The following is a 27844-nucleotide window of genomic DNA, read 5'->3' as shown; positions in this document are numbered from 1 at the left end:
AACTCTGCTTCCATACTCGTTTATTTCCTTATTTAAATTTAAAGAACATGTGATGCACATTAGTTAGATTTTCAGTCACACAGATTCACATTATCATCATTAAAGCAGGAAATGACAGATCACCTGGACATGGCAAGCTTCTGGAAATAAAGCAGCTATTTCCTACAGAATACACGTATGTACTTTATACACATTTAGCACTGGGACTCTTCTACAAGGGTAAAACCAATGTAGTCCTGTTTCTTGGGGTTTTCTAAGACCATCCATTGCCAAACCCAATCAACCAATAACAGACTCAGACGAGAAAAATATTTGACTTGTACTATGCATGAATAAACTACTTGTTGCGTACTTACGTTGAGCAGTGTGCACTATTAGGGTCAAGAAAAAGAAAAGACTGTCAGGTCTCTACTTTCAATGAACCTCAAATAATTAGTTACAAAAATATATCTTAAAATCTGGCTAATGAGTTAATAATTGCTCCCTTCCTCTATTAACAAAAAAAAAATATAGAGGTCATGGAATTTTCATGGAGTTAAAAAAACAGGACATATAAACAAGTAGTAAATAAAAGCTATTAAATAAATGGTAAATGTGTCAGAATAGCACAGCCCTGCAATAACTGTTTTTATTTTACATAGCTGTCTGAAAAAGAACTTGAAGATCAACTTAAGTACTTCTTTAGAACTGTGACTTAAATTTAAATTCATTTAAGTGTATTTTTTAAAATCACACTCATGATTTTCCATTGGAACCGCATGACAGTCTGACAGGAGTGTTCAACGTTTGCAGGCCCGGCTCCCCTCCACTTGAACTGTCATTCCAAGTCAGATTTGTCCACTTGTGCGCATATTTACACATCTTCCCCGCCAAAATGAAACAGCTGTGTGAAACCTATTGCCCTTCAGCAATATTTGAAGAGTGAAGCCGAGCCAATTCCGCAACTCACAGCCAGTGCAGGGCAGGTTCTGTTCTGATACGCCTTGGTTAATGACCAGTGTGTGGGCGTGGAGCGTGGAGCAAGAGGGCAGGAGAACACACTGTGCGTTGATTATGGCACTGTGCCTGTAACAGGGAAGCAACTGAGCAAAGCGATGGTCGCATGTAGTCACACCTTACAGTCAAAGTCTCACACAGAAAACTTCTTAAATTTAGTGTTCATGCAGTCCTACCATTAACAAGCCTGTAATTATATACACATCCTCCTCACTCCACACTCACAGCAGAACTTGGCCCATTCCACAGGGTACTTGGTTCCACATTCATGACAGAACTTGGTTTGCTGGCCTGCGGAATTCACCTTATTCCTGCTTCCGTTCGCCGGCAGTGAAGAATCGACTTCGCATCCGCTTTTGGTATTATTCCTGCAGCAGACAACAGGGAATGCAACGTTTCAAACCAAGGCAAAGAGCAGGAGAGGTCATCTTGAGGTCTCCAGCTCCACGCACTGCCTCAATGCACCACTAGGCAGTGTAACACAGCGCTCAGAAGGAACACCTGATTCTGCAGAGCAGACTTCATGTGCTTTTCACGGAAACCTGAGGGGCTGGTTTGAGCACAAACACTAATTAAATACCTGTGTTGGTAGTTTGGAACACATACTAACAAAACACTTACTTCTTACTACTGCCAACAAATGACAGTTGCACATTTTTCCCCCAACTGTCAATTGATTACTGGCTTATTTTCAACAGCTTAGTTAAAAACAATTGTTGTTTTTTTTAAAAACCTGAATTATCACTCCATTTAAAAAAGTTAACATTCATATAGTATGGTATATAATATATACTATGATCCTGTTGTGCAACTTTTCAATGAAATGTCCAATACAAATATACACTCAAAACAGCTCACAGACAGGAATAGTTGGAAAAAGTCTGCAGACTCCCAGAAAAAGCCTGGCAACACACCCTCAGTTTCTCTCTTGTGCACAGAAATGCCTTGAGTGCTCTTTTCTACTGAACACCTAACTTGTTACAACACCTTTCCAAGGCAAGCTGCCCTGTGCACACAGGTCATGCTAGTTACCACAGACCCCGATGTGTGTGGTTACGATACCTGGTAGCATAGCTATCAGCATTGTAGACTTTTCTTTTGTTTCCTGGAGCGCCTGACGTATTCTTCAGGGATCCCGGTGAAGTAGGTGTTCTCGACTTCACTGTTGCTCTATCGACAAAGAAAAAGATTTGACAAAATCCTGATTTTTTTTTGCTGTACAGAGCATTAAGCCGATTCCAAGTCTTATTTCAAGGCACAGGTGGATGAGATCCTCTAGTCAGGACAGGAGGCTCTGCCCTCCAGAAGAGAGCTGTGGGGGTGTGGGGCAAGCTGCCCAGCCATACAGTTGAAGTCAGCACCCTGGGCTCTTGATGCCTCCTCTCTTTTGTAACTTTCTATGTTCTTAGCTGGGGTAGTTTTGGAGTTATCTTTTTTTTTAATTATGTGCATCACTTCTTACATAAGAATTTCAACAGCCCCACTGTTTTGCCATCAGGCACTACAATACTAAGCCAAAAGCAGTAAACTCAATAATTTACGCTTTAAGTGAACTAAGCCCCAAACACACACCAGATTCAATCGACCCATTTTTATTCCCGCTTCTTGCTTAAAAGAGAAGCCAAATGCTTCACGATCAACGTCTGTCGCACAATCTCCGCGACAGGTGCATACTAACGAGGCTAATGAGCTTTCCGTAAAGCGTTCTGTGGATTTTTATCTTTGCTTTCAACTCTCACCCAGACGGAGGGGACGTTAACGCCGCAGTACCGGTGCGAGATGGAGAGAAGCCAGAAGCGTTTGTCTTGGCAGGTCCAGATGAAGCGATTCTGCTCAAGGGTGGCCCTAATTAAAGACAGGGAGCCGAGTCAGCAACCTGCAACCTTTTCATTAGAGCAGAACAACAGTCCTCAGCAGGTGATCAGAGAGTGAGTTCAGAAAAGCTGTTTTTTTTGTTGTTGTTGTGTACAGTACACAATACAAATACAGTTGGCAATATCTAAATACAAACAATGACACAAATTAAACACTATTCTGATTTTGCCCAGCAAGTTCACAGGCAAATAAAAAACACTTGACATGGGACCCTATCTCACATTTAAAAAAAAAACACATTTTAACCAAAATATTAAAAAAACCTGAAATATTGACAATATTTAAAAAGCTCTCAGAATTCATATGAGCATGATGTTGTACAGAAGACAAAAGGAAGATCCCTGCTTTTCTACTGATTTACTGTAAATGTTGTTCTCAGTTCTGTAAAACATCCCATAAAGAAGAGTCCTGTGTTCTCGCAGGGGCCTCTACTGCCAGGTTATTGATCCAGCAGATGCTGTGACCTTCTCTGAGACAAGCGGAAACACAGAAGATGCGACTATGAATCGGTGACTTCAGCAATTTATTATTAAGATAAAGCTCAGGACAGCGTTAATTTTTACTGCTTTATTCTCACCAAAAAACGAATGTCAAATATTCAGAATCCCACTAGCAACACTTTGCTTGCTAACCGAGCACCGTCCAGACAGATAACTTCACCACAGGCCACAGCCGAGCCCACTCATGCCCTCAGTGGACTCGCAGCCTGTAAAATAAGCTACTGCCAGGCTCTTTGCAGCAGCGGCTCCCAGCCCTCACAAAAAGCGGTCCGTCACGTTACCCGTTTCAGAATACCCGACTCCCAATCACTCCCCAGGCCCCTCTGCGGGCCAGACCTGGGGACGATTTACAGCTCTGACTGGGACGCGGCTCTCACCTCCGGCTGCCTGCGCCGGCGAGGACCGCTGAGGCAAGCGCGAGGAGGAAGACGCGGCTGGGGCTGAAGAGCTTGTCTTCTTTATTGCCGGGGGCTTGTACTGTTGCGAGAGGATCAGAACAAGTGACGCAGTTCACAGGACCTCACACATGCTTTGCACAAATCAAACGGGTAGCAAATTCCCCACAATTATCATCCCGAGAAGCAGATACACAATTCATGGATGTTTCAGCAAGCATGACTGCAAAACTTGCAAGCCTTTCTACATCCATCCATCTTCTACCTGCTTTATCCAATACAGGGTCATGGGGGAAACAGAGCCGATCCTGGCTTCACAGGGCAGCCTTTGTACAACCTATGACAATCTTATCTGAATGGAAGAAAAACTTGTCACTTATAAACAGATAAGAGCCTATGCACCCGATCGGTACTTTGCTGGCAGACCCAAGACTGATTCTCGATTCTATAAATGGTCTTGGTAGACCAGTAGGTGGCACTCTTCCCTCTGAGCCAGAATCGTGAGTGCTGACACTGCGGTATAGGAGGTGCACGCTATATCGAGAGGGTGAAGGTCTAATCTACTTAGCCATTAAAGACCCCATGGCACTGTATGGGTGATACCCCAGCGTTCTGCCTAAACTCCAGCGTGGAATCTGTCTGCTAAAAGTATACTCTTATTTCAGTCAGCGACCCAGTTTCTCACTTTCACCCCCGGTCTGCTACCGAGAGGGGCTGCTAAAGCAAAAACGCCACCCAGGTCGGGGACGTCAGTGGGAGACAGCGTTGGTCTCTCCTGAAACACTTTGGGATGAGAGACCTGACGAGCGAGCGTCTAACCTGTGACCGTGCCGGCGGTTTCCCCTTGGCGTCGGTGGGAAGTCTGTCTTTGTTGCTAATTCGGGCCGCTTGCTCTTTGCAGAAGTTTATGTGTCTCTCGGCAGCGCTCTCGCTGAACCTCCGCTGGCAGTACGGACACTGGATATAATCTGGAACAAGACGTGGGAGAACACAAGGTTTCTCAGCCCCTGGCATCACTTTTTTAATTCTTCCGACGGCATCTGTGGCCCAGCGCTCGCTGGGGGTCCGCTGCTCCTGACTCTCCCGTCTCATGCAGTGCTCGTGGCTGCTGCTCAAGCGCGCCTGTGAAGCCCGTGCGGGCAGCCAGCGGCAGGTGGGGTCGTGTCACCTGGGTCGTACGACGGGGGCGGGGGCGGGGGGAGGGGGCCGCCCTCCTTCAGGGTCTGGGTCAGCCCTTTGGCCGCGCGGATGGTGGCGATGAACTCGTCGTGCTTCCTCCGCCAGCTGGACGGCTTCTTGGGAGGTTCGGGCTGCGGGGATGAACACAGTTTCCCAGTAATTTCACATTTGTTCGGCGCCATCTGAGTGATGCACAATCAACAGCAGCGTGGGGCAGCAAGAAGGGCTCTGGCCTCACAGGTGTGGGTTCGAATCCCAGGTGAGTCACTGCTGTTGTACTCTTGTGGAATGCACTTTCACCCAAACTATTCCAGTTAAAAAAACCTAGCTGTGTAAATGTGTGCAAACATACACAGGATAAGAGCATCAACTTAAAAAATAAATAACAAAGATAAAGATGCTTGCTATTACCTCCAGTAATTACCTCCTGTGACACATGACAGCCATCTCAATATTTCTGTTCTTCCTTGGCAAACATTATGAACACTGAAAGTACGCCATCTCTGTGTATACTGTTTTCTGTTGCTGTGAACCTGTATCCAAACAATTAATATAATTGCAAACTGCCTCTGGGAATTTTTCTCAATGAAGAAGACTTTATGTGGACAGTTTACAACTGGAAAAACAAAATGAGACCATCTCACATCTTTAGTCGTCTTATTTCACTGAGGTTTCCTATTGCAAATTTCAAGTGCTTGCAGAGTACAGGAGCACGTTCTCCCAAATCAGTTCTCGTGACTGTAAATGACACACAATCACTGTTAAGATCCATACAATCATAAGCAAATTCATCCATAGAATCCTCTGCGAAAATTATGTTGTATGATAAAAGCTGAAAGTATAATGATGTAGATTCAAAAGTAAAATACAATTAGTCCCTCGTCTATATAGAATACTACTTTGAGATGTTCCTATGAAAGGCACTCTATATAATAAAAATTTCTCTTTACAGGCTATAAGAGTGTACAATTCCTCATTCATTGTGGCTGATTTCATTTACTTAAAAACAAGAAATATTTTTTTTGTTCTTGCCAAAATGTCCATTTAATAATAAAAGACTTTGTTTAATACTACTGTGCTTGTTTATCAGATACTCCACAAAAACATAATCAAAGCATAAATCCACATCTAAGCAACAAGTAAAAGCATAATATCACAAGCAGCTATGAACAACTTATGAACAACTCTAAACAGGAATCCAGAGCAACGCTTTTGCCCTCAGTGGAATAACAAATATTAAGAGCCCCAAACAAATAACTGGCTGGAACCCTGAGACCATCTTGAATAGAACATGACATGTATTCCGCAAGGTTCTGATCCCAATATCCCAATCTCATCCTTCCAGCAGGACTCCCTTCAGATCCTGTCCCAATATCCCAACCCCACCCTTCCAGCAGGACTCCTATAGATCCTGTCCCAATATCCCAATCTCATCCTTCCAGCAGGACTCCCTTCAGATCCTGTCCCAATATCCCAATCCCACCCTTCCAGCAGGACTCCTTCAGATCCTGTCCCAATATCCCAACCCCACTCTTCCAGCAGGACTCTTTCAGATCCTGTCCCAATATCCCAACCCCACCCTTCCAGCAGGACTCCTTCAGATCCTGTCCCAATATCCCAATCCCACCCTTCCAGCAAGACTCCTTCAGATCCTGTCCCAATATCCCAATCCCATCCTTCCAGCAGGACTCCCTTCAGATCCTGTCCCAATATCCCAATCCCACCCTTCCAGCAGGATTCCCTTCAGATCCTGTCCCAATATCCCAATCCCATCCTTCCAGCAGGACTCCTTCAGATCCTGTCCCAATATCCCAATCCCACCCTTCCAGCAGGACTCCTTCAGATCCTGTCCCAATATCCCAACCCCACCCTTCCAGCAGGACTCCTTCAGATCCTGTCCCAATATCCCAACCCCACCCTTCCAGCAGGACTCCTATAGATCCTGTCCCAATATCCCAATCCCACCCTTCCAGCAGGACTCCTTCAGATCCTGTCCCAATATCCCATTCCCATCCTTCCAGCAGGACTCCTTCAGATCCTGTCCCAATATCCCAATCCCATCCTTCCAGCAGGACTCCTTCAGATCCTGTCCCAATATCCCAATCCCATCCTTCCAGCAAGACTCCTTCAGATCCTGTCCCAATATCCCAATCCCACCCTTCCAGCAGAACTCCTTCAGATCCTGTCCCAATATCCAAACCCCACCCTTCCAGCAGGACTCCTTCAGATCCTGTCCCAATATCCAAACCCCACCCTTCCAGCAGGACTCCTTCAGATCCTGTCCCGATATCCAAACCCCACCCTTCCAGCAGGACTCCTTCAGATCCTGTCCCAATATCCCAATCCCATCCTTCCAGCAGGACTCTTTCAGGTCCTGTCCTGATATCCCAATCCCATCCTTCCTGCAAGAGTGTCTTTAGTTCAGGGTGCAGGATTAAACTTCACATGAGGCCACTGCTACTGGTCCTCAAGAGGACTATGACCTGGGGTCTATTCTGGCCAGGGACACAGAGGGGTGTCCTGCTCCTTCCACTGGGCTTTCCTAATAATCATGGCCTTGTCTCGACATCACAGAGACAGACTGTTGATTAAGGAGATTCTGTAGACACACATCTTCAAGACTGGAATGCTTCAGTGGAATCAGAAATGGTTTCCATAAGCCTCACAAATCCTTTTAAGATATGTACTGTAGGAATAGCATTGCTTTCAAAGGCTGTGCAGCAAAGGAGAATTTTTGGTCTAGGTTCTGAAGTAAAGAAAATTAAACTGAAGATGACTACTCACCCTTGGTTTCAATGGTTTCACTGTGGGAATGTCTGTTCCTTCTGCCCTCTGCCTACTGGAGTCGAATGCTTTCCTTTTCTTAGTCAAAGCTTTCTGACAAATAGGCACATGTTTCTTCTACAAGGACAAATTGAATGACAGTGTCATTAATTCTCCAATATGTTTTAAATACATTAAGAATTGTCAATGTACTGTATCTGGGCAATTTACATTCAATTACAATGCATTTGAACAGTTCAAATATAATCACCCTGGGTAGTGGCCGGATTAAAAAATATGCTATGCTTTTTTAAAGCAGTTTAAATATTTTCGGGCCAAAACCTGAACTTACCCATCCAGTTTTAAAAGAGCAGTTTAGTGATCATCTATTCAAATGAAAAACTCTATCAAAAAGCAACTTTATATTTTCTGTACAAAACTGTTCCCCACACTGGAAAAAAAAAAGATAACTATTATTAATTTGCATTTGTGTATGTGATACACTGAGCAATAGAAAATATAAAACAGGCTGAACACTTTCATAAACAGAGGCTGAATGACATACAAAAAGATTTTAACAAAAAACATAACACTCCAACATTTTAATAACTACAATAAGCACATGTTTATATTGTTCTTTTCCTCTCTTCAATGCAATAAAATACCCATTTAGAAACATAAAATTATGTTACTCTGGAAGTGTTAAACACAGAAGGACAAATGTATTTCAAGATATTGAAGCTAGGAGCATACTTACAAGTGCTGTGGAGAAAAATGTTCTTCCACAGATTTTACAAGGCAAAAGATCTTCCACTGGAATCTGGCTCTCATCAGCTGCCAGAAATAAAAACATACAAAAAAGACACCTGAAATGCTGAAATCCAAATTCTAACAAAGGAACATCAATAAAACATAATCAATGCAACGCTCTGGGATTGAGCAGTTTCAAGTGCGCGGAGCAGCGCTGAACAATGACTCAGAATGCGGTTTCAGAGTGTGTAACAAATGAGCAACCTGACCTATGGAAGTGAAAGAGTCACATCTACCTGACAACAAGAACAACAGTCTCTCAGTAACTATGGGGTGCCCTGTTCACTCCCAAACACAGCAGCCATCTGAAATAGCATCTACAGTCTGTTTCCGGCCTGTTCCTTCTTCTGCATGTGATCAGGCCAGTCTGACTTTTAACTGAAATATCAAGGACAGCCAATCCCAAGCACACACTTTACTGAGTCTGAAATAATACTTAGGAGGTACAAAGAGTCAGCCCAGTGGTACTATTCAGATGCTCCACTCACAATCCCACAGACTGTACAGGTAATGCCTTTTCTTGCACGTAACATTTCTTGAATTCTTAAAATGTATCTAAATAAACCTCTCCCTTTGGTCAAAACACAGTTACGGGTCTGTTTTTTTAAGAATACAAAAAGCATTCTCCCCGCCCCACTGAGCTTGAAGGAAGTCACTTCATTTCTGAAGTCACAAAAGCTGGGGCAGGCTACTGCACTGAACAGATCCTGCAGCAGGACGATCTGAGGGCAGTGTTTCACGGACAGCCTCTGTCCCAGGAACACGAGAAACCTTTTTTTTAAAAGTTTTGCCAATATGACATTGTACAAGGGCAGATAACTCCACAAACGTGAGAGAGGGCCAATTATTCCAGACCAGCTCTCTTAGGGACTTACTGTGCGTCAGAACAGCTCCCGCTGGGACCAGGTAGCAAAGGATTTCTAGCTTATTTCAGGACAGTGGCAAAGCCGACCCGCAGCTCACATGTTTGCCGCACTGGCAATGTTGCACATTCTGCACACTCATTTGTCGGGTCTTGATCGACCTCATCTAGAGGAGCTCCGCGACCGCTTCGCATCGGAAGACAAGGAGAGGACGAAAACGGTCCATCGCCGGATCCACAGATGGGGGTGTCGGTCACCCCGTGACCGTGAGAGCACTCTCCTCCGCGCAACAGACCCAGCATCAGCTCGGGTGTCACCTGAGTCACCTGAGTCCGCGGACAGTCCCCAGGTGAGCCCTTGAGCTCCCGGGGGCGGTGTAATTAGTCAATCGCAGCCCATTCCGATCTGGGGCCGGGAGAACAGCGCTTGAACGGTGCTGCCTGGGGAATCGCCTTGTTCAGGAGGGCTGCCCGTATCGGAAAGCGGAGCGAGATAAATCTGGCGCCTCGCACTCAACACGGACAGCGAAGAGGAAGCCGAGGCGCCGAGTTATGAACCAACTGACCGCGGCTTCGTTCCCCGGACAGCCGGTCTCACAAGAAGCCAAGCCCTACGCCCCTAAACGGTGGTCTCCCACTGCGAGCCGTTCAGCTGGACTGCGCCGCGGCAATATCCTGGGAAACAGGGCGCCTCCTCTCCCAGCGGTAACCCCCCACCCTCCGTCAGCCCTGACCCAGCCTGAACACGGTTCATGTTGCCGTTTCGTCCGCAGACAAATAAAATAACAATGCAAAGGACGCAGGACAACGACACGAATCCGTTAATGCCTCACCCTCGTACTCCTCCATCTTTCTCGCCTGCTCTTGTCCTGGGCAGCGCGACCGCTGCTGTAGCAACAAGCCTGGTTTGACAAGCCGCCTGACGGCGCAGTATCCGCTCGTCTCATTGGCTGGAGTCGGGCTCCCAGCTCTGCGACTTTGTTTCCAGACAGCAGGTGGGGCGTGGGAGGCGGCCGGCCAGACCCACGGACACGCGTGTCCGCCTGCCCTCAACTCGCACACAAAAGGCACTACGACGGGCAATCTGGGTCGGATCTCAGTTCGCCATTTTTCATTGGCGTACCGCTGACTGTACGCCACAGGGCTCTTGTCACACCCAAACCCTGATTGTTCCCTTTCATCTTTGACGTCAATGCGATATATATTAAAATGAATACGTAATTGCGAGAGATGTTATGTAAAAAGTGGAAATCTTAAAGTCTTCTCTGTCATGTTTTATCAGAATTGTACAAATATCGAAATTGATGTACTATATGCAGCATAAGTACTGTGTATTTTAATGAAAAAAAATGATGCTATCATTATAGTGTATTAGTCAAGCATTAGAATATACGTCACTTTTAAAAGGCAAAACCTTTCACGGTAACGACGGTCATCAAGCAATTTCGTGGGGGTCTTGTGTGTACTTTTCAGGCGCGAATGGGCCTGGACTTAAATCAGAAATCGTGGGTTTTTTTCTGGCGATGCCTTGTCTCGGTTCTCACGGGGTAAACGTGTAGATTTTACTACACGATGCAGATGGGGCAGATGGTGATCGGATGTCACCACTACTGCAGCCTTTTCTTGTGTGGGGTAAATTGTTTTCAGGTAGTCTGGTTTAAGTGTATTTCCTAACGTATGTTAATCAATATTTACTATCCTTGCTTAAAAAGGACAAAGCAAAGCCCTCTTACACAAACACCCGACAGATAAATGTGTTTTCATACTTTACAGTTTACACATTCACAAATGAATGTGAAAATGTACCACAGAACACAATACATTCAATTAGTTGAGTTGTTCACGTTTCTTTAAACCTAATGGTGCATAAACCGTCTTGTACTGAGCCCGTGAGGCTCTGAACTGCAAACTTGCTAAATGTCATATCCCCCATACTGGAATGAGGGATCGAGTTTAGTTCAGTGCTCGCCTTCCATCTCCCACAGCAAAATACTTTAAATAATTTGGCAAAGACAAGCACTGGATTATTAGCAGTGATTTGCATTATCTTTATTTCGCAAAGAACAGAATGTGTGCTGTACTGCAACACACAAATCTGCTAACCAGCTGCTACTCTTCCCCAGACTTGAGAGCCAGACAATAAGTTACTATATTAAACAAAGCGACTGTTGGCCACGAACTACTGCTTGGACAATGGCTGCAATAGATACAGTACAGGGCTTAAATTTAGCTTGCAGACACTTACAGACTTTGTAGGCTGCGTGTTCTGAAATGTGTTACGCAGGATGCAGGACATCAGTTTGTTGAAAATACTGTATTTCTTTGATAGAAATAAGTACGTTTATTTAAAGTTATAGCAATTCTATTTTGTCCTTTTTCTGTTATGATTTGTAAAGATATTTCTTTGACCCACGGGCGAAATTAAGAATTTAATTTAATGTAATTCAATTAATTAAGGGTACGGTATATTGGGGCCTTAGCCCTTACAAACTGAAGAATGGACATGATCCGTTAAAAACAATAATCTAGTATGCAAATAGTTTATTGGCTTTCTTACTATACGTTGTATGAAGACGTAGCCCGTGATTCTAACTGGCGTGGACACAGAGGCATCTTTAAAACTGTGGCGATTATTCCATCAGTGAGAACCAGTTTGATATTCTCCCAATTAGAGTACTTCAATCTGTTTGTATGTCCTTATGGCTGTCTGTAACGGCGTAGACACTTTATAACACAGCTGTCAGAGTAACCCCTAAAACGCACTTACATATATACGATTGACAATGATGAAAGGAACGTACGAGGACTGCATGTGTTGTGTGTACATACACAGTATGCACAGCATCTATGAGGAGTTTGTTGTAGGATACATACTGTATGCACATGCGTTTCACTGGCCGAAGTTATCTCGCGGTGAAGGCTGTGTTAAAGGCGACACAGCTGTCGGTGGCTGCTAATTTTGTCTTTGTATTGGCAGGAATAAAGAGGTCTCTCTTCATATACCGTAGCTGCGGCTCCTTCAGCGCTCTGAAAAGGCAAGAGCAAATAAATATTGAAACACCTGCACGGTGGACTCCGGGTTGTGCACACGCCTGGAGAGCACCTTTCTCCTGTTCCCGAGCGATGGAAAATACTGTGTACAGGTACGGTATCAAGGCACGCCCTTCTCACATACTGTACAGTCCTGTGCACACTGGGTCCGGTGCTGGGTCTGTATGTAGTCCTGCTACAGGACGTCACTTTCATCATTGCCACATGTGCCTACATTGCGCTTCAGATCTCATTCCGATACCTGAGCACACGAAACGTTCGAACTGCAGCCGGTGGTATAAACTGAAACCCGGCTGTCGAGCAGCAGTACAGTACAGTAATGGCGCGCCATTGCACGACGTTGACTGCGTCTCCGCTTGGACTCGGAGAGAAACCCCTTTGAGCTGAGGAAGACGGATGTCTTCACAGGTGCTTCCAATATGTTTAAGATACCTAATATTACATTACAATAGCACACGTTAAGAAAATATTACAGTACAGAAGCGACTGTCGTTTGGATGTTAGGCTGTGAGTTCAAGTCCAGGAGCACAAAGGCTGATTCTGAACTTCACCGTAAATCGTAGACGCAGGGAAACACAACTTCCGTTTTCACGTTATTTAATGAAAAAAAAACGTTTTAAGCGCAAATAAATTCGCAACACCGAAGCTCCAGAGCTTTCTGAATGTTTCGGCAGTAACAGCCCTTTTCCCCAGTTTCCCAGCTGGTATCAGATGGGAATGTGTGAACGAACAGGTTGTAACCGACGCAGTCAAACGTTTCAGGTCTGATCGTTGCAGAGTTTTTGCGAGAAACAAAGAGAAATGACAGACATCTAGACAATCACTAATCGAAACAATAACTTGAACTCTCAAATGTTTTTGTTTTTTTTTATTTCAGTTTGAATGTATATTAAAAAAATCTTAATAAAATATGGATTACAATGCGAACCCGCATAGCGATTCATGCAACCCCAACAGAAATAGTAAGAACTGAGATATTTCCGCTTTGCAAGTGGTTGGTCGTTCTTGGTGGATGCTACAGACACCCTGATAGTTCTAAAACATTACATGTGAATTGTTTGTGAAGCAATTCAAATGGTTTCTGCTGACAGAATACTTATTTTTCTAATTGAAGAAAAAAAAAGGTCTGAAGTCTGTGACAAAGGACGAGACCTCTCTTTCCAGGGAAATTGTAGGGGAATGCCGCACAAGTTTCAAGATGTGCGGGGGCTGACAGATATTTAGGACGAGGAAAAGCACGGGAGGCCGCATGCAGTCATTCCCATCGCAATCTGCCGTGGATATTCTCCCTCTCCCTCCCTCCGCCTCGGGAGAGCATCCCGGAATCCCGATGACATCATTAGACAGCCAGAATGGCAGGAGAGGAGCGCTCTCGGTAGTGCGGTCCCGACACAGAGACAGGAGAGGCCGCCTTTCAAAATCCGCTTCCTGCGTTGCAATGACTGGACTGTCAGAGCTTTAAAAGGTACGTGCTACAAGGGGGTCAGCGATAACGTTTTCACCGGGTTCAGCGTCATGATACCCAAGAAAACACATCTGCAGAACGAAATCCTTCAGCTGTACATTGTGTGTGCGGGCTGTACACAGAACATGTAACTGCTAGTGTGTCTTTATAATGGTATTTATATTTCGCCATGTACAGTACGTTCGTGTTTTGGAACTGTAAATATTCGCCCCAGTCGCTGGTTATCCGCAAGGTTTTATAAGGTAAGCCTCCGTGGAGTCGACCTTTATCTTGCTGGGGGAGGGGCGAGGGGGTGGTTGCCGTACCTGAAATCGCTGTGTGAGAAACCGCTTCAAAAACAGCGATGATCAGAGCTGCGGTGCGCCTGGGCGATGTCCGTCCATCGCCGAAAGTAGTTTCCCTGCGGCGGTGCGCTTGAGAGAAAGCGCTGCGCATTGTGCGCTTTGTATGCTGGCGCTGTCTTTTGTGTTGTTTACAGCGGGGTCGCCGTCGCCGCTCCGGAGAAACGAGCTTATCATGTCCTCCTCCTGTAAGGCCTGCGGACAGTGTAGCTGGGTGGTATAGGCTCGGATTCAGGCACGCCGTGGTATTTATTTCAAGGTCTCTTTTTTTCTCTCTCTATGAATCGAGAAGCGTGTTTCAGATTGGAGTATTCCGCCGCTGGCTCCGAAGGAACCAAATCGCCCTCTTATTTCAAGGGATAGGTGATCGAGGAGAAGCCATGTTTTAGTGTGCCGCTACAGTGAAATTCTGAACTTGACTGGGTGACGGGGGTATTCTTTTTGCAAGCATGTCATTTTATGTTTTGTGACAGGTGCCTTTCCCACAAGACAGATGGGTGAAGGGTAGCATGAGAACACAGGCCACAGAGTACTGTACCTGCACTCTTGGTTTCAGGATGCACTGGCTGATCTAATTTACCCCTCACCGGAGGTGTGTACTGTATGCGGCAGTTCCGGTCCAGGATTAACCTTTAGACTGGTTTTAAATCCATATGCCAACCGTGAGCCTCACCCACACAAGGGGACTGACAGTGGATAAAACTGCCCGGAAAGAGTGGGCATGCACTGCGCCTGCCCTCGGGGGGGCAGGCCCAGACTGCGCGAGAGAGCCAGCATCCCAGTGGCCACATGCTCTCGGCGAGAGAGAAACTCTTGAAAGGTGTTGGGACCTGTCCTACCCACTCTCTGCCTTGGGTGGCTGCCTCACCTGACACAGCTCTAGGCCTGCGACTCTCCATGTCATCGCAGACTCTCAGAGACCTCCACAGAGACTCCTCTGAGGCAGAGAGTTGATGACAGATCGTCAGCTGAGTGCTGATGAGGCAATTAGACCACTGATTAGACTGCGAGAGAAACGCTTTCATCAGGATGTGTGTTACCTCAGACAGGAGCAGGATGCAAGTGAGGGTCATTCCAGGATAGCTCAAAATCTAGGGTTGCCTGTCTGTTGGACACAATCCTCGTCTTGCAACAGCTGTGGTGTAATGATCTAAGAATCTTTCACTCAGCAATTCTGCCATTTGTCCCGTTGCACTGTGTGCAGTTTTGGTATCCTGTGAGGTTCTTCCAGAGTAACGGATTTGATATCCCTTTGCAAAACTGTTATTCTCTCACCTGTGTGACAAAATGTGTACCCACATTCACGTACTAGTCATGCTACCACCACATGGAAAATACATTTTCCACATTTTTTGCAATCACATTTTTTGCATTCAGCTAAGGACACTGTGCTGTTTATCTCCTTTATCCAGTATGGGGTTGCTGGGCAGTCGGAGGCTGTCCTGGCAAATATCAGGCCCAAGGCAGGATACATGCTGGGTGGGACACCAGTCCATTGCAGGCTGCTTACTTCAGAAGTAAATTATATCTAAAGGGAAGAAAGGGAAGTATAATGTGTGAATCGATCTGAGTTACAACTGAGCATTTTTCTAGATCTTATTTAGCCTCTTTCTTTCTGTACAGAAAGCTAACTGGTACTCAAATGCAGAATGCATCTACTTTTGTGTAGTTTTTCTCTGAAACTACACAAGATGAAAGAGGGGTGGAGTTTTTGGAGCCTACAGTTTCTCTGTGAAACTCTACAGTTCATCAGATATGCTTCCCTTGTGACTGTAGTTTCAAAATACTACATCTAACGTTTTAATGCTACAGATCTAATAAAGATTAGATCGTTGTTCCTCCTTTAGAGCACAATGGTTACAAGCAGGAGGTCATTGAGTCCATCCAGTCCGTTAACTTGCTAGTGGCTTTTACACAGGCACTCACCCAGCTGTTTCTCGATAGACGCCACGGTATCAGCTCCAGCAACGTGACTGGGAAGTTTGCTCCAGATTTCCACAGCCCCTTATCCAAGTACAATTCCTGTGCCTGGTCTAAGATGCACTTCCACCATGCAGCCTCTGAGATGTGCCTCCGTGCTCAAGCCATTGCCAGTTCTTCCCTGTGTGGGAGATCCATCAGGTTCTTCAGGACAGAACATCCCTAAACAGCAATCTCACTTCTTGCAAGAAAACATAATAAAAAGCTAAAGCATTGAGATCGTGCCTCTGCTTCTAAAATCTCTTTAAATACAGTATGTGTTTAATAGTGACATTACAGCTGTCTGCTGGTGCAATGCAGAAGTACGTTTATTATCCCAAACAATCACGAGGCAGAAATTGTTAATATATTAACAGTGACCTACATTCTTAGTAGTTTGGTATTATGTCAAAGGACTGTATCCTACTAAAGAAAATGTGTACTAATTGAGCAGTGCTCTAATTTGTCAAGTAAATTTGAGATGAGCTACAAAAAGAACAGAAGGGCTCTTGAATTTCTAAATGAACCCAGTGACAAAACAAAGGTAAGAAACCTGGACAGCACATTGAAAACACATGATTTGTAAAGTCAAAAGGCAGTCATTTTTTAACATTATTAGCAGTGTGTCTATTTCTTCCTGGCTGCAACATAATTGAATTTATAAGTGACTAGTTCCTCATGCACTTTTGCCCTGCCCTCTTGCCTGTAGGCAGCTGGAGTATCCTGATGGATAAGCTGAGCCCAAGGCAGTGTGGAGCATGAAAAAATGGGAGCAAAGTTTGTGATCATATCCAAAATCTCCCAGTCAGTTTTTTTTAAATTTTTTTAATATTTAATTTAGACTTATTTATTAAATAAAGACATTTATTAAAATCTAATATTTTTTTACTGACTGAATGCATTACCAGATTTAAAGAAAACAGCACCCATAAAAAGACTGTATATCATTGGAGTTATTAATGGTCCACTGCAGCCCCTGGGTTGGACTCTGGTCTTGGACTGCGTTTTTGTGGGCTTCGCTTGCTGTTTGTGTTGGTTTTCTCCAGGTGCACTGGTTTCCTCCCACCTTCCAAAGACACAATAGACACTTTAATTTCCATCTCCAAATTGGACTGTAACAGAACATTTTATAAAACACAGATTGTATATCTAAATTCTGTATAAAGGAAAACCTTACTCAGGAATGAATACTTCCAAAATGAGCAGAGCCAGATAACTTACCTGCTTATGTACCTAGTTGCATATTTCATCATTAATTATTCTCAAGTAGTTTTACACCAAAACCAAGGATCATCAGTGGTTAAACTTCATTCTCTTTCTCTGAGTAAAATGTCTGTTTTCATGTGTAACATCTGGACTGTGTTTGTTTTCACTGTGACATTTTAAATACAGTGCTTAATGTATATTTTGGTTAGTGGAGAACGTCACAGAGAAAGGCTGATAGATGTGAACATTACTCAGAGTAGTATATGCACTGCGGAGTTTTTCTCACTTTTGAAAGTAAAAGGCTTTTTGTAATATGTACGTATCCCGCCTGCAATTGGTATAACCAATTGCAACCAAATCTGACATTGAAAAGTGAAAACTCCGAAAACTAGTCTTATTTTACTTTTTTGACAGGCAGTGGAGAGCGCGAGTTTTTCCCCGAGATGTTAACTGGAGAGTGCTGGTAGTGACAGGAGCCGACTTGACCCGTATTCAGTCTTTTCTCCTCCCGGAATTATCTGTTCAATTTCCTTCCTGCCCTCAGTCGCTCATTTGTGTATTTAAATGCATTATTTTGGTTTAATGTTGTTTCGCCTGCCAACTAAACTCTTTTTTTTTCTGTGTAGTACCAGTTTTTGTAAACATGTTTCTACGTCTTTCAGTTTCTATGTACTTTAAAACCTATTCTCGAAAATAACAGAGAGGCACGTATTGGCAGTGCGTGTTCATTCAATTTCAGGTACATGATGCTGCGATTCCCTGTTATAAATTGTGATCTCCGCATGTTGAAAAAGACTTCTTTAAAACTGGGTCAGAATTCATCCACAAGGGTAGATCAATAAAACTCAGAAACACCTGTTGTGAAGACATTTATGAAACAAAGGAACAATTAAAATGGTACATCTACACAGAAACCATGAATATTGGGTGATATCATGTACAGTAATTTGCCTAATTGAATTATAATACCATTCAATGGCCACCCAGCACAATAGCATCACCTCGCTGTTCAGTTACTGCAAATAATGAAATACTGTAGGATTTCGAATATAGATGGTTTAGAACAAAAACGTGTCGACAGATCGGCTTTTTTTAACCAACCATTTTTTGTTGTTTTTCCACTGAGGTCTTATTCAGGATGTTACCAAAACAAAAACACAGTATAAACCAGGGTTCTCCATCCCTGGTCCTGACTGGGGAGAGCCCCAGCTCAGTCAGTCTTTCAGTCAGGTCAGCTGTTTTTAATGACTGGCAACACCTGGGAGCTGTTGATGAATGAGCAGCTCATCTGTTCAAGTTGGAGAACTCTAGGCCTTTAGGGTTGATGAGTACGTAGATGTCTGTCCTGAATGATCTCTAAAATTACTTGCTTTAACAAATCACCTGTTTTAACTTTTTAGTGTTTTGAATTATAAATAATTATTATTTAATTATAGAGCTCTCTAGAAAATGGTGATTCGATGGTGACCTACAGACCCTGCTGGACTGGGGCTCTCCAGGACCAAGGTTCGAGATCCCTGATATGGACCATCAGAACAAAACACCAATAAATGAAACATTGATCCATTGTAAAGATGGTGGCTGGGGGATCTGTGTGTCCAACCTGGACAGTGGACATATTCATTACATCAAGTGCAGGGATCCAATTCTCAGCTCACTTCTTCCTTTAAAGCTTTGATATTTAATTTAACGTTTTTTCTGCACATCTTTCTTAAAGTTTTACTTGGAAGAATTTCTAAACCTTCACCAGGATCTGAGAGCCAATACAAAATTAGAAACGATAACTACTGGACCTCTTAGGTCCATAAAATGTAAACTGTATCTGTCCATTTTGGAAAATGAAGTTTAATTTAAAATAAGTTGATGTACAGTAGGTTATTTTCATATACAAGCACAGAAACTGACGATGGTGCCATCTCAGAAGCAATTCATTGTGCTATAGAGGCTACTTCCCAGTCTAAAGCTGATCAGAAAATGCTAATCCTGCTGCTCTAATGCTGGTCACGTGTGCCACTTAAGTGCCAGGGCACTCCTCCGTCACTTTCAGTTGCTGCAGTGTGTGTTGGCACCTACTGTCGGCACACCAGGATCAGTGTGTGCATCAGTAAGGGTGTGTCCCTCTCAAATAGCTGTGACAGCTGCACAGCAGAGTGACCAATGCAGGGAGGAACTTCCTAAAAACAGGTCTGTCTCCTTATTGAAACTGCTGAGCTGCTTGATATAACAGGTCCCGGTGGCTGAGTGTACTGGACTCATGTCAACTGATAATCTTGTCCGACAGACGTTCAGTAGTACTTACACGCAGGTTAAAGGTGGATCAGTCCACTGTTTCAGTGTAGCCCTTTGGCAGGAATGCTTTTGCTGTAGAACTTCATCAATACAGGACAGCCCTGTCCTTGACACAAGGACAGTGTGATGTACAGTATATTAAATAAGGACCAGTATGATCTACCGGTATGCTTTATTCATTGTAGTAACTTTGTAGTAATGGTGAATTAAGTGCATTCAAAATGCAAGTGATTGTTGCATAGTTGTTAACTCCAGATAACCAGAGAAGTGTCCTGCTTCTGTAAAGCTGCACCTGCAGTTACAAGTTAAATGAATTTCTGTGTATTAAACTATTTTAATGCCTACTGGAAGTCCAAGACTCATTTACCTTCTTTTTTTATTCTGCTGTTGAAAAAGGAATCATTTACCGTGGGCTTTCTTTTTTTCTTGCCTCCTGTTCCAAGTGGAACACGACGCGTGAACCTCCAGAAGCACAGAATTCAGATGAGCACAGCCGAAAGGGCTTTTCCCAACATCCAGGTCTAAGTGGACTTTCTGCGATGCACCTCGCCTGTCTGACTGACAGCACACTGGTGGCGACAGCTGGAAGAGACTGGAGAGAGGCGATGACGCTATAAACCAAAAATAGCACAAACGCTTTGGATCCTGGGGAACAGCAGCCTTAGCCTGCAAATATTTAGCTTTAGGCCTCCTGCAGGATTTGGATAAAACAGTGACTATCAGTAAGTCAAGAGCAGTAATGTTACTTCGTGCAATTCTTCAACCACTGTTGTGTGCTTTGGGTTTTCTTTCTTGTCTCTGACTGGAGATTCTTGAGGTCAGGCGTGTGGCTGCTGACCAGGTGTTTCTGCGTGAGGACGAGGAGTGTGCGACAGTGCAGAACTCGTTTCTTTTCCTAGAAAGCTGTACGGGTTCATTATTTTACTAAGGCTAAGAAGTTGGATCTAATAGTTGTGGTGTTCTGTGCAACCAGGTGTGTTTAATGACAGGCATGATAAATTGTACAATATGTAAAAGGTTTTATTAGCATAGCTAGTTTAACAGCAAGTATTTAAGTAATTTTAATAAACAGCAGACTGCAATTACAATAGCTTATCTATTAGGCAGTTACTGCTTCTGCTGTGTTAGTATTGGTTGCTGTACTATAATGTTCTCTAAATCTCTGAAAGTGTGAAAGATATCCAATACCTGTAGCACACGAGACTTTAAATTGTGAAAATCAGGAAACCTGTTTATGTAGCATGTTCCACAGCTCTGTTGCAGTGAATTGGGGGTAATCCTGAATATTGACACTTGTGAAATGTCTGCAGTGAGTGAACCTGCTCAGTACTAGTCTGGCACCTTGTTCTCATTTTAAAAGTTATCCTTGAGTGTAAACCTTGCAGTTTTACTAATTTAGAAATGAATAACTTAGCAGTTATTTTAAATTCTTAAATTTAACTTTTAAAAAAGGTATACCATATTATACATAATATATTGTTGCCATAAATGATACAATCAGCCGTACCGATCTAAAAAAATCAAAAATACAGAAGTTCTAAAAAGTCAATTTTCTCTCTTTCTCTCAAACATGGGCACTGAAACGATGCTTTCACTTGTGGTGTTTTGCCATTGTAAGAACAGAAAGCACACATCCGAAGACACAGCACCATTTCAGACTTCAGCTTTGTATAGTACTCTACTATTCCTATAGCCAGAGGGCTGTGGGTTCGAATCCCAGCTGGCGCACTGCTGCTGTTGCCTTGAGCCAGGTACTGCACCCGGGTTCTCCCGGAGTAGCTGGGAAGCTGCTGTGCTGTGTGGCTGTGCACCTAGGGAAAGTGCAGCTGTGTCTGGAGATATGGAGATTAGAACATTGTAAAATGCATACACACTTGGTACAGTATGTTTTCCAGTCCAAAAGCAGTACTATATCCAAATGTCTTGGTTCTGTTTCTGTAATATTTCTCCTAATTGTATTGCCTGTGTCTCTGCGTCTCCGGATTTCACTCTAAACATTTGGTGTGACTTGGGGGGCTTTTATCTGTAATTCTGACAGAAACAAATATCATAGAGAGTTCAGCTGAGTTGAAAGGGTCATGAATGCCTCAAACCTAGGTGGAGCACATCCACTTGCATCCGCGTATTTATTGACATTCAGTTGCTCCCTAGCAATATAGGAACGAGTACAGGTTTATTCCATGCTGGAAAGAGGAGGAAAGAAACACAACATTTCGGCCGTGGAGCCTTCTTCGGGTGGGACATCTCTTCAGCAGGAATACACCTTTACTTGTTTCTTTCCATCCTACACAAGCTGATGCGGCTCCTTACTTGAACTACCCCGGTAATGTAGACCAAAACCCTCTCCACTGTCCATCAAACTTCCCAGGTGGCCAAAAGGAGCTCCAGTCCCGCTCTCTGGGGGCTTGGCTGGACAACACTCATGCCTGATTACACCCTGGTAAAGCAGACCTGCATTTCCATAACAGCACTAGGCTGCAGCAGTAGGGTTTTCCTCTCCTATGATAGGTAGAGGCAGGGTATTCTCCTGCGTACACCACTTACATAAACACAAGCAATTCCACTTTGAAGGGTGTCATAGTCTTGCTCCAGCTGCTCGACATCGGTAAGATTGTCCTCTTCAGCTGTACGCCCGCGTTTCGTGTTTATGGGATCAGATCATTCCCATCGTTTTCCTGTCTCCACAGTGTCACAGCGGCCTCTAGCGGCCGTATTGGTGTCACTACAGCCCTTTTGGCCCGGCTGTGTGTGCCGTGTCCGAAGAACAGCGCACGGTGTCGCAGTTTCTGTTGCTTTTAAAATTAAATTAGGCTGAACACCTCTCAGGCTTCTGTGCAAAGGTTTCAGCGCCTGCAGCCAAGAAAAATCGTGTCTTCCACCAAACAGCAGCTCAGGCGGAGGGGTTGGAAATTACATCACTGATTGAGTTAAGGGGTGGGGGCATTTTCAGAATAAATACACCTGTCTCTGTATGGTCCCATGAAGGATGAGGCACTCTCAGGGAGGCCAGGTGGTGCCAGCATGGTTGATACCTCCACTCTTACGAACAGTCTTCTTAGGTTTGGCTTTTTTGGTCAAGGAAAATCAGGGCCTTTGTTTGAAATTCTGGTCCAGGGGGAACAGCGTCCCATACTGGTCTACCACTAGGCAGCAGGCTGGTTTTGCTAGGAGGGCTCCCATCCCAGTACTGACCAGACCAAATCATTGGTAGCTTGTAAGACCTGTCAGGGTCAGGTTGCAAGGCGGTAACGCTGCTGTCGAACACACCTGAAGAAGGCTTCGCAGCAGAAACGCTGGGTTTCTTTTCTTTCCCTCTCGTGCACAAGGAGTGTACGTGCCCCTGTGGCAGCACAGCCGTCTCTGTTCCATCGCAGCTCCAGAAACCACACAGCCTGTATGCTGCTGGCCCACCTGGTACCGGCCCCCAGTACAGAACAAAGCTGGATTTTCTCAGGCATCCCTCAGCAAGTCCAAGAGTCTGTCCTGACAGATTCCTTCACTCCCCATGAGGGCTAATTACACCTTCAGACCAGCTGTGTCTCATTCTGCAGGCTTCTTGCTAATAGCAGGCGACCATCTTGGCTCAAGGTAACACCGCTGAGCCCGAGTGCTGAGCCAAGATGGCGGCTTTCTCACAAAGCCAGCTCCTACTACCATTTCTCTGCTCAAGCTGCAATTTCTTACTGGCTGTCTCCCTCAGGTATGATTAGTGATGGCCTGATGATCTTGGGTGGGTTCCAGGCTAGTGATCCTCTATACTTCCCACACATGGGAATTTCCACTGTTTAAAAATATATATATATTTTGCTTTACCTGTTTTATTTACTTTTTTAGTATTTTAGTATATGAATTGTTTTTGTGAAGGTACTGGGATATATATAGAGAGAGTATACACTGTATGGTAATAGATTTGTCTTTGTGTGGAATTTTTTGAAAAGCTTGCTCAATATTTAAATAATTTCCAACAATATTTATTTGGCAAAGTGACTTGTTTTCTCTCTAGGCAAACTGCCCGCTGAGAGTGAAGAAACTAGATGGGCAGTTTTCCCAGAGGGAAAGTATCTTCACATAAATATTTGTGTACTGTTAAAATACTTTAATTCTTAAAATACTGGAACTAGATTTATTTAAATGATCAAATGTTTAACGTGTTTGCAACTACAAGCGCTGTGATCATGCTATAAAAATGCAGACTGCTCTGAAGTGATCGGTGGTTTGTTTAGTTTATTTCACGGCGTGTCCAGCTGCAATGGTGGGAGAGCCGTGGCTGTGGGTTGGATTCTGCATCTCCAAGCCTTGCGGTCCAGCTGTTCTTCCACAGCTGGCGGAGAGTCCCAGTGTGCCTCCTGCTCGCCCAGCTCCCTGGTCTTCAATCCCCTTTGTGAAACGCCGTCGTCTGACACCCGGCATTGTCTTGACTCGCGCTTCACGCACAGTCGGGACGCAAGAGAGGGGTTTCAACGAGAGGGCAGCACTGGGCCCCTCTGGCAGGCTGGGTCCACTGGGGCCCACTGGTCCGGCTGTAGTGCAGGCCTCAACCACATGGCTGAGCAGCTGGCGCCAGGACTCCCACAAGCCTCTGTGGCAGGAAGTGCCCCCTGTTCTCACTTCCCCGTAGTTTCGACTTCCACTTCCAGATTCTGTCCCGGAGGAGCTCTCGGCTGTCGGGTTGGGAGGGGCTCATGTGTTCCTGTGTCCGCAGGCACTGCTATGTTGAGACGTGTCAGCAATGACTGATGTGGAGGCGACGTACGCAGATTTCATTGCTTCCGGACGAACGGGACGAAGGAACGCGCTGCACGACATCCTCGGAGCTCAGGGCGACCTGGAGGGCGGTGATTTGTCTCTGAAGCTTTCCGAACTGGACCTCGGGAAAACAGGTGAGGCAGGGGCGGAGCGGCCGCCGCTGTGCGGGTGTGGCGGTCACGCGGGAGGAAAATCGCACACCACCAGACACGCTTCATTTCCCCATCGAGAGCGGGCGGCCCAGTGAGCACTCGCCAGCCCGTGGGGGGAAAATCACTGCTACCTCAGACATGCACCCCGGCTGTCTTTTAAAAATTTAAATCCATCCCTCCCGAGGCTTCATTACTAGGATCAGCCTTATTTGTACCCCATAATATTCTGAAAATGCCCTCTCTGCTGTGTCTCAACAAGATTAATTCTTAAGGTCTTAAGATTCTGTGTTGCTTCTCTATCTGGGCTTCTGCATAATCTCTCTTCTGTTGACTTTAATTCTACGCTCTGTGCCCTACCCTTTTGTATTTCCCATTTTGGAGTGTGTTTAGAGTCATTCATTTTCATAGTGAAAAACAAACCCTTTGCGAGCATAAACATCCCCTCCCGGAGATAATGTAGTCTGCAGAGAAAGAAATGAACAGAACAGAGAGAGAGGGAAGCTGACGACTGCTCGGGGTGTAGAGCAGGATGGCCAGAGTGTGTGTGCAGCTCTGTCTGCCCACACTGGGCATCGTTCGGAAGGCAACGCCTCATGGCCAAGTCAGTAAGAAACACTCAAAAACATCAATAGTTTATGCTTAGTTTTCTTATCTTCATTTTAAGATTGTCCAGGTCTCGACAACTTCAAAAGTACAATATATGTATCTACTGTCTCCCCATTTGTGCAAAATAAACAGATGATCTAAAGCTGTGTGCTTCTTGTGACTCCAAAATGAACTTTACAATGAAGGCGTTTGCTACATACAGTCTGTATAAACATGTTCATGAAAGAGTAAGTCTTTTGCTTTGCATTTTAGAATACATCTCTTCCAGTTTAGAATATATAATATATATAATCCAAACAGATTACTATTCAAACATTTCTCTTTTCTGGTTTAGGAGCTCATTCAGAAATGATTACAGTCTTTGTCCTTCTTCAGCACTTGAAGAGCTTTAGTTCTGTAGCTGGTATTGGCCTGGACTCCTCGTGTCTTCAAACTACGTTATGATACTCTGTGTCTGTGTCTGTCTCTGTGTCTTTAGTAACACGAGTGTCATTTCCAGGCCTAGTAAATGTATTTAGAAACCCGAGGGACTTCATTTTCTATTTCAAAACTGAAAAAAAAACACATAAACTTCACTGTTTGCCTCCTGTAGACTCCTGTAGCTGAACAATTCTGGTCATAGTCCCTGGCTGTGTGAGTCTTCAGTGGTGTGACCCCAGTGCACAGGGAAGGTCATACGTTATCTTTAATTTGGAGTGCTAAGAGGCCACTACTTCTTTCGAGCTCTTTCGGGGCTCCTGCGACGCGTCTCTGGTTCATTTTCTCTCTTGTGTCTGTCTTCAAGGAGAAGGAGATGGTGGTGAAAAAAGTCAAGTGTCTTCCACAGAGCGGCCTCCTTCAGCTCAGGAGGAGAAACCGGAGGGGAGTTAACGGCCAGGCCTGAGCCCAGCGCCCGGCGGCCCAGCCCGGCCCGGCCCGTCCTTGCACCAGAACTGTTGGCCGGGGAGGCCTTGGCTATGGAGGACACCACACAGAGATGGGCTCCGCGAGAGGAACGAGCTCTTCCCGTCGCGGGCACGGGATGGGCGCAGGGCCGGGGGCGCAGAGGGGGCAGTCTGTCCAGAACTGCTCAAGCCCCGTGTTTACTAACGGCTGAGGGGTGTCTGTGAGCCCACAAGCAGTGCGACCCGCAGTGTATCATATCATCACGATAGTTGCACTAGTGATCATCAATAGAGATAGAGATTTAGTTCTTGCTGTTCCTGCCGGCTGCTGGGTTACCGTTGGCAGCAGATTAGGGATTTAATCTGTTTGCTACTGAGGGTCCAGTGAGTTATGAAGATGGAAGGATACTGTGTTTTATAGAAGACAAAAAAATTAGACTATGCTTTTTGCAGATCAGAACTTGTCTGTTACTTGAAAACGTCCACTTCTTGTAGCCTCTTAGATCAAGACCTTGGATATATGAGAGGACTCATATTATCTGTATCTGTTCTTTCTAACTGGTATTTTTTTGTGTGTGGTATTGATGCAGACAACAGATGGATCAGCAGATCTACTGCCAAGCGTGTCAGCCAAAATGCATTTTAAAGGAACTTGCTTTCTGCAAATCTTCTGGTTGACAATGCTGTGAAGTTCAACAATTCGCTCTTTAATTTGGTTTGTGTACTGTGCTGTGATATAAACTGCCACTGTTTTTCAAAGTTTCACAGTTTGTATCAGGGATAGAATCTCATTGTATTTTATATCTTTTTGTGTAGTTGTGTATTGTATTTTGCAGCACATATTTTGTTAAATCTGCATTTTGCTCCATTTGATGTTTACAGACCTAAATTTATGCTACAAGCAATGATATGAGAGGAGGAATTTGTCGTCGTATTAAGGGGTACATCTTAGCTGAAGTAAAGGCTTCTTCAGGCTGGGAGCCAGACATTGAGGCTTGTACTGTAGGTCATTAATCTTTTGGTTTAATTTAATGTAAGAAACTGGCTCCTCCTGTGTGATATTTCACTCCTATGCATGCCTCTCATTCTATTCAGAAGTAGGACTGAGTTTCGTGGCTGTTGACTGCTGAGGGGCAATGGGACACTACCCCAATACAAGTGCTTCTGGTGACAGCTATAAATAATGCATTTAATCGTTTCTTTTACATCATTTCTTAAAATACTTATGCATATCGCCTCATGTTTGTCTTGCTGGGGGAGGGGGTTTTGATATCAACCCGTTTGGCAACTCAGTCATTTCAAGTTCAAAGCTGCACTCTGACAGGTTGCAAGTGTTCCCTGTTACATTGTTTTGTCAATGTGTTTCAACTACAATACAAATTAGGTATCTAGCATCTACAGTCAGCTCTTCTATATAGTGGCCAGTAATTCTTAATCTTTTCTTTCTTCATCATCTTTTCTTCCTTTTAAATGATCACCATCATTATTGTAATTGTGGTGATGTACTTTAAATTAAAAAAAGTACAAATGCATTGAATCATTTTATACATGAACCAGTACATGAATATGTAAGTTGCTTTTTCATTATGTTTTAATTAGCTGCTGCCAATTTATATACGTTTTTATATATATATCTACCCTATGAAAGAAGACTGAGTTTGTGTGGAATGTGTGATGTATAGCTGTTTTAAAATTATGAATTTTGGGAATTACAATGACATCACTTTTTTTAGTGTATGAAATAAAGTACATCTAGTAAATCAAA

General features: G+C 44.3%; 2 protein-coding genes across 9 annotated transcripts; one reads left to right on the top strand and one right to left on the bottom strand.

Annotated features, from left to right (window-relative positions):
• Positions 1 to 3: 3 nt before the first annotated feature.
• zc2hc1a (zinc finger, C2HC-type containing 1A) lies at positions 4 to 14331 on the bottom strand. Of its 4 annotated transcripts, none has more exons than XM_088918603.1 (10): positions 10214 to 10490; positions 8466 to 8542; positions 7730 to 7846; positions 4935 to 5076; positions 4586 to 4734; positions 3749 to 3848; positions 2736 to 2841; positions 2059 to 2166; positions 1222 to 1364; positions 4 to 371 (listed from the first exon to the last, which is right to left on the bottom strand). In XM_088918603.1, exons 1-10 carry the CDS (start codon positions 10227 to 10229, stop codon positions 280 to 282), a joined length of 1050 nt encoding a protein of 349 aa, XP_088774729.1. In that variant the 5' UTR covers positions 10230 to 10490; the 3' UTR covers positions 4 to 279. The 4 variants fall into 4 exon arrangements, with proteins under 4 accessions (XP_088774729.1, XP_088774728.1, XP_088774731.1 ...); XM_088918602.1 differs by having other exon boundaries at positions 1301 to 1364; XM_088918605.1 differs by lacking the exon at positions 10214 to 10490 and adding an exon at positions 14202 to 14331 and having other exon boundaries at positions 237 to 1364.
• pkia (cAMP-dependent protein kinase inhibitor alpha) lies at positions 13740 to 27844 on the top strand. Of its 5 annotated transcripts, XM_088918610.1 has the most exons (4): positions 13795 to 13896; positions 14074 to 14138; positions 24394 to 24571; positions 25980 to 27844. In XM_088918610.1, exons 3-4 carry the CDS (start codon positions 24421 to 24423, stop codon positions 26063 to 26065), a joined length of 237 nt encoding a protein of 78 aa, XP_088774736.1. In that variant the 5' UTR covers positions 13795 to 13896; positions 14074 to 14138; positions 24394 to 24420; the 3' UTR covers positions 26066 to 27844. The 5 variants fall into 5 exon arrangements, with proteins under 5 accessions (XP_088774737.1, XP_088774733.1, XP_088774736.1 ...); XM_088918611.1 differs by lacking the exon at positions 14074 to 14138 and having other exon boundaries at positions 13740 to 13896; positions 26022 to 27844; XM_088918607.1 differs by lacking the exon at positions 14074 to 14138 and having other exon boundaries at positions 13740 to 13896.

Source organism: Atractosteus spatula, chromosome 6 (genome assembly GCF_055471065.1).
Source record: "Atractosteus spatula isolate fAtrSpa1 chromosome 6, fAtrSpa1.hap1, whole genome shotgun sequence".
NCBI classification, from domain to species: Eukaryota; Metazoa; Chordata; class Actinopteri; order Semionotiformes; family Lepisosteidae; genus Atractosteus; species Atractosteus spatula.
Note: the sequence above shows the minus strand (reverse complement) of the source record. Positions and strands in the feature narration are given on the sequence as shown.

Coding starts and splice junctions, on each gene's coding strand:
- zc2hc1a (XM_088918605.1), bottom strand. CDS start 14,331: ATGCGCAGCGCTTTCTCTCAAGCGCACCGCCGCAGGGAAACTACTTTC. Junction 8,543..14,201: donor TTCTCACACAGCGATTTCAG/GTACGGCAACCA, acceptor TATTTCTGGCAG/CTGATGAGAGCCAGATTCCA. Junction 2,167..2,735: donor TTAACGTCCCCTCCGTCTGG/GTGAGAGTTGAA, acceptor CTTTGTCGATAG/AGCAACAGTGAAGTCGAGAA.
- pkia (XM_088918607.1), top strand. CDS start 24,421: ATGACTGATGTGGAGGCGACGTACGCAGATTTCATTGCTTCCGGACGA. Junction 24,572..25,979: donor ACTGGACCTCGGGAAAACAG/GTGAGGCAGGGG, acceptor TCTGTCTTCAAG/GAGAAGGAGATGGTGGTGAA.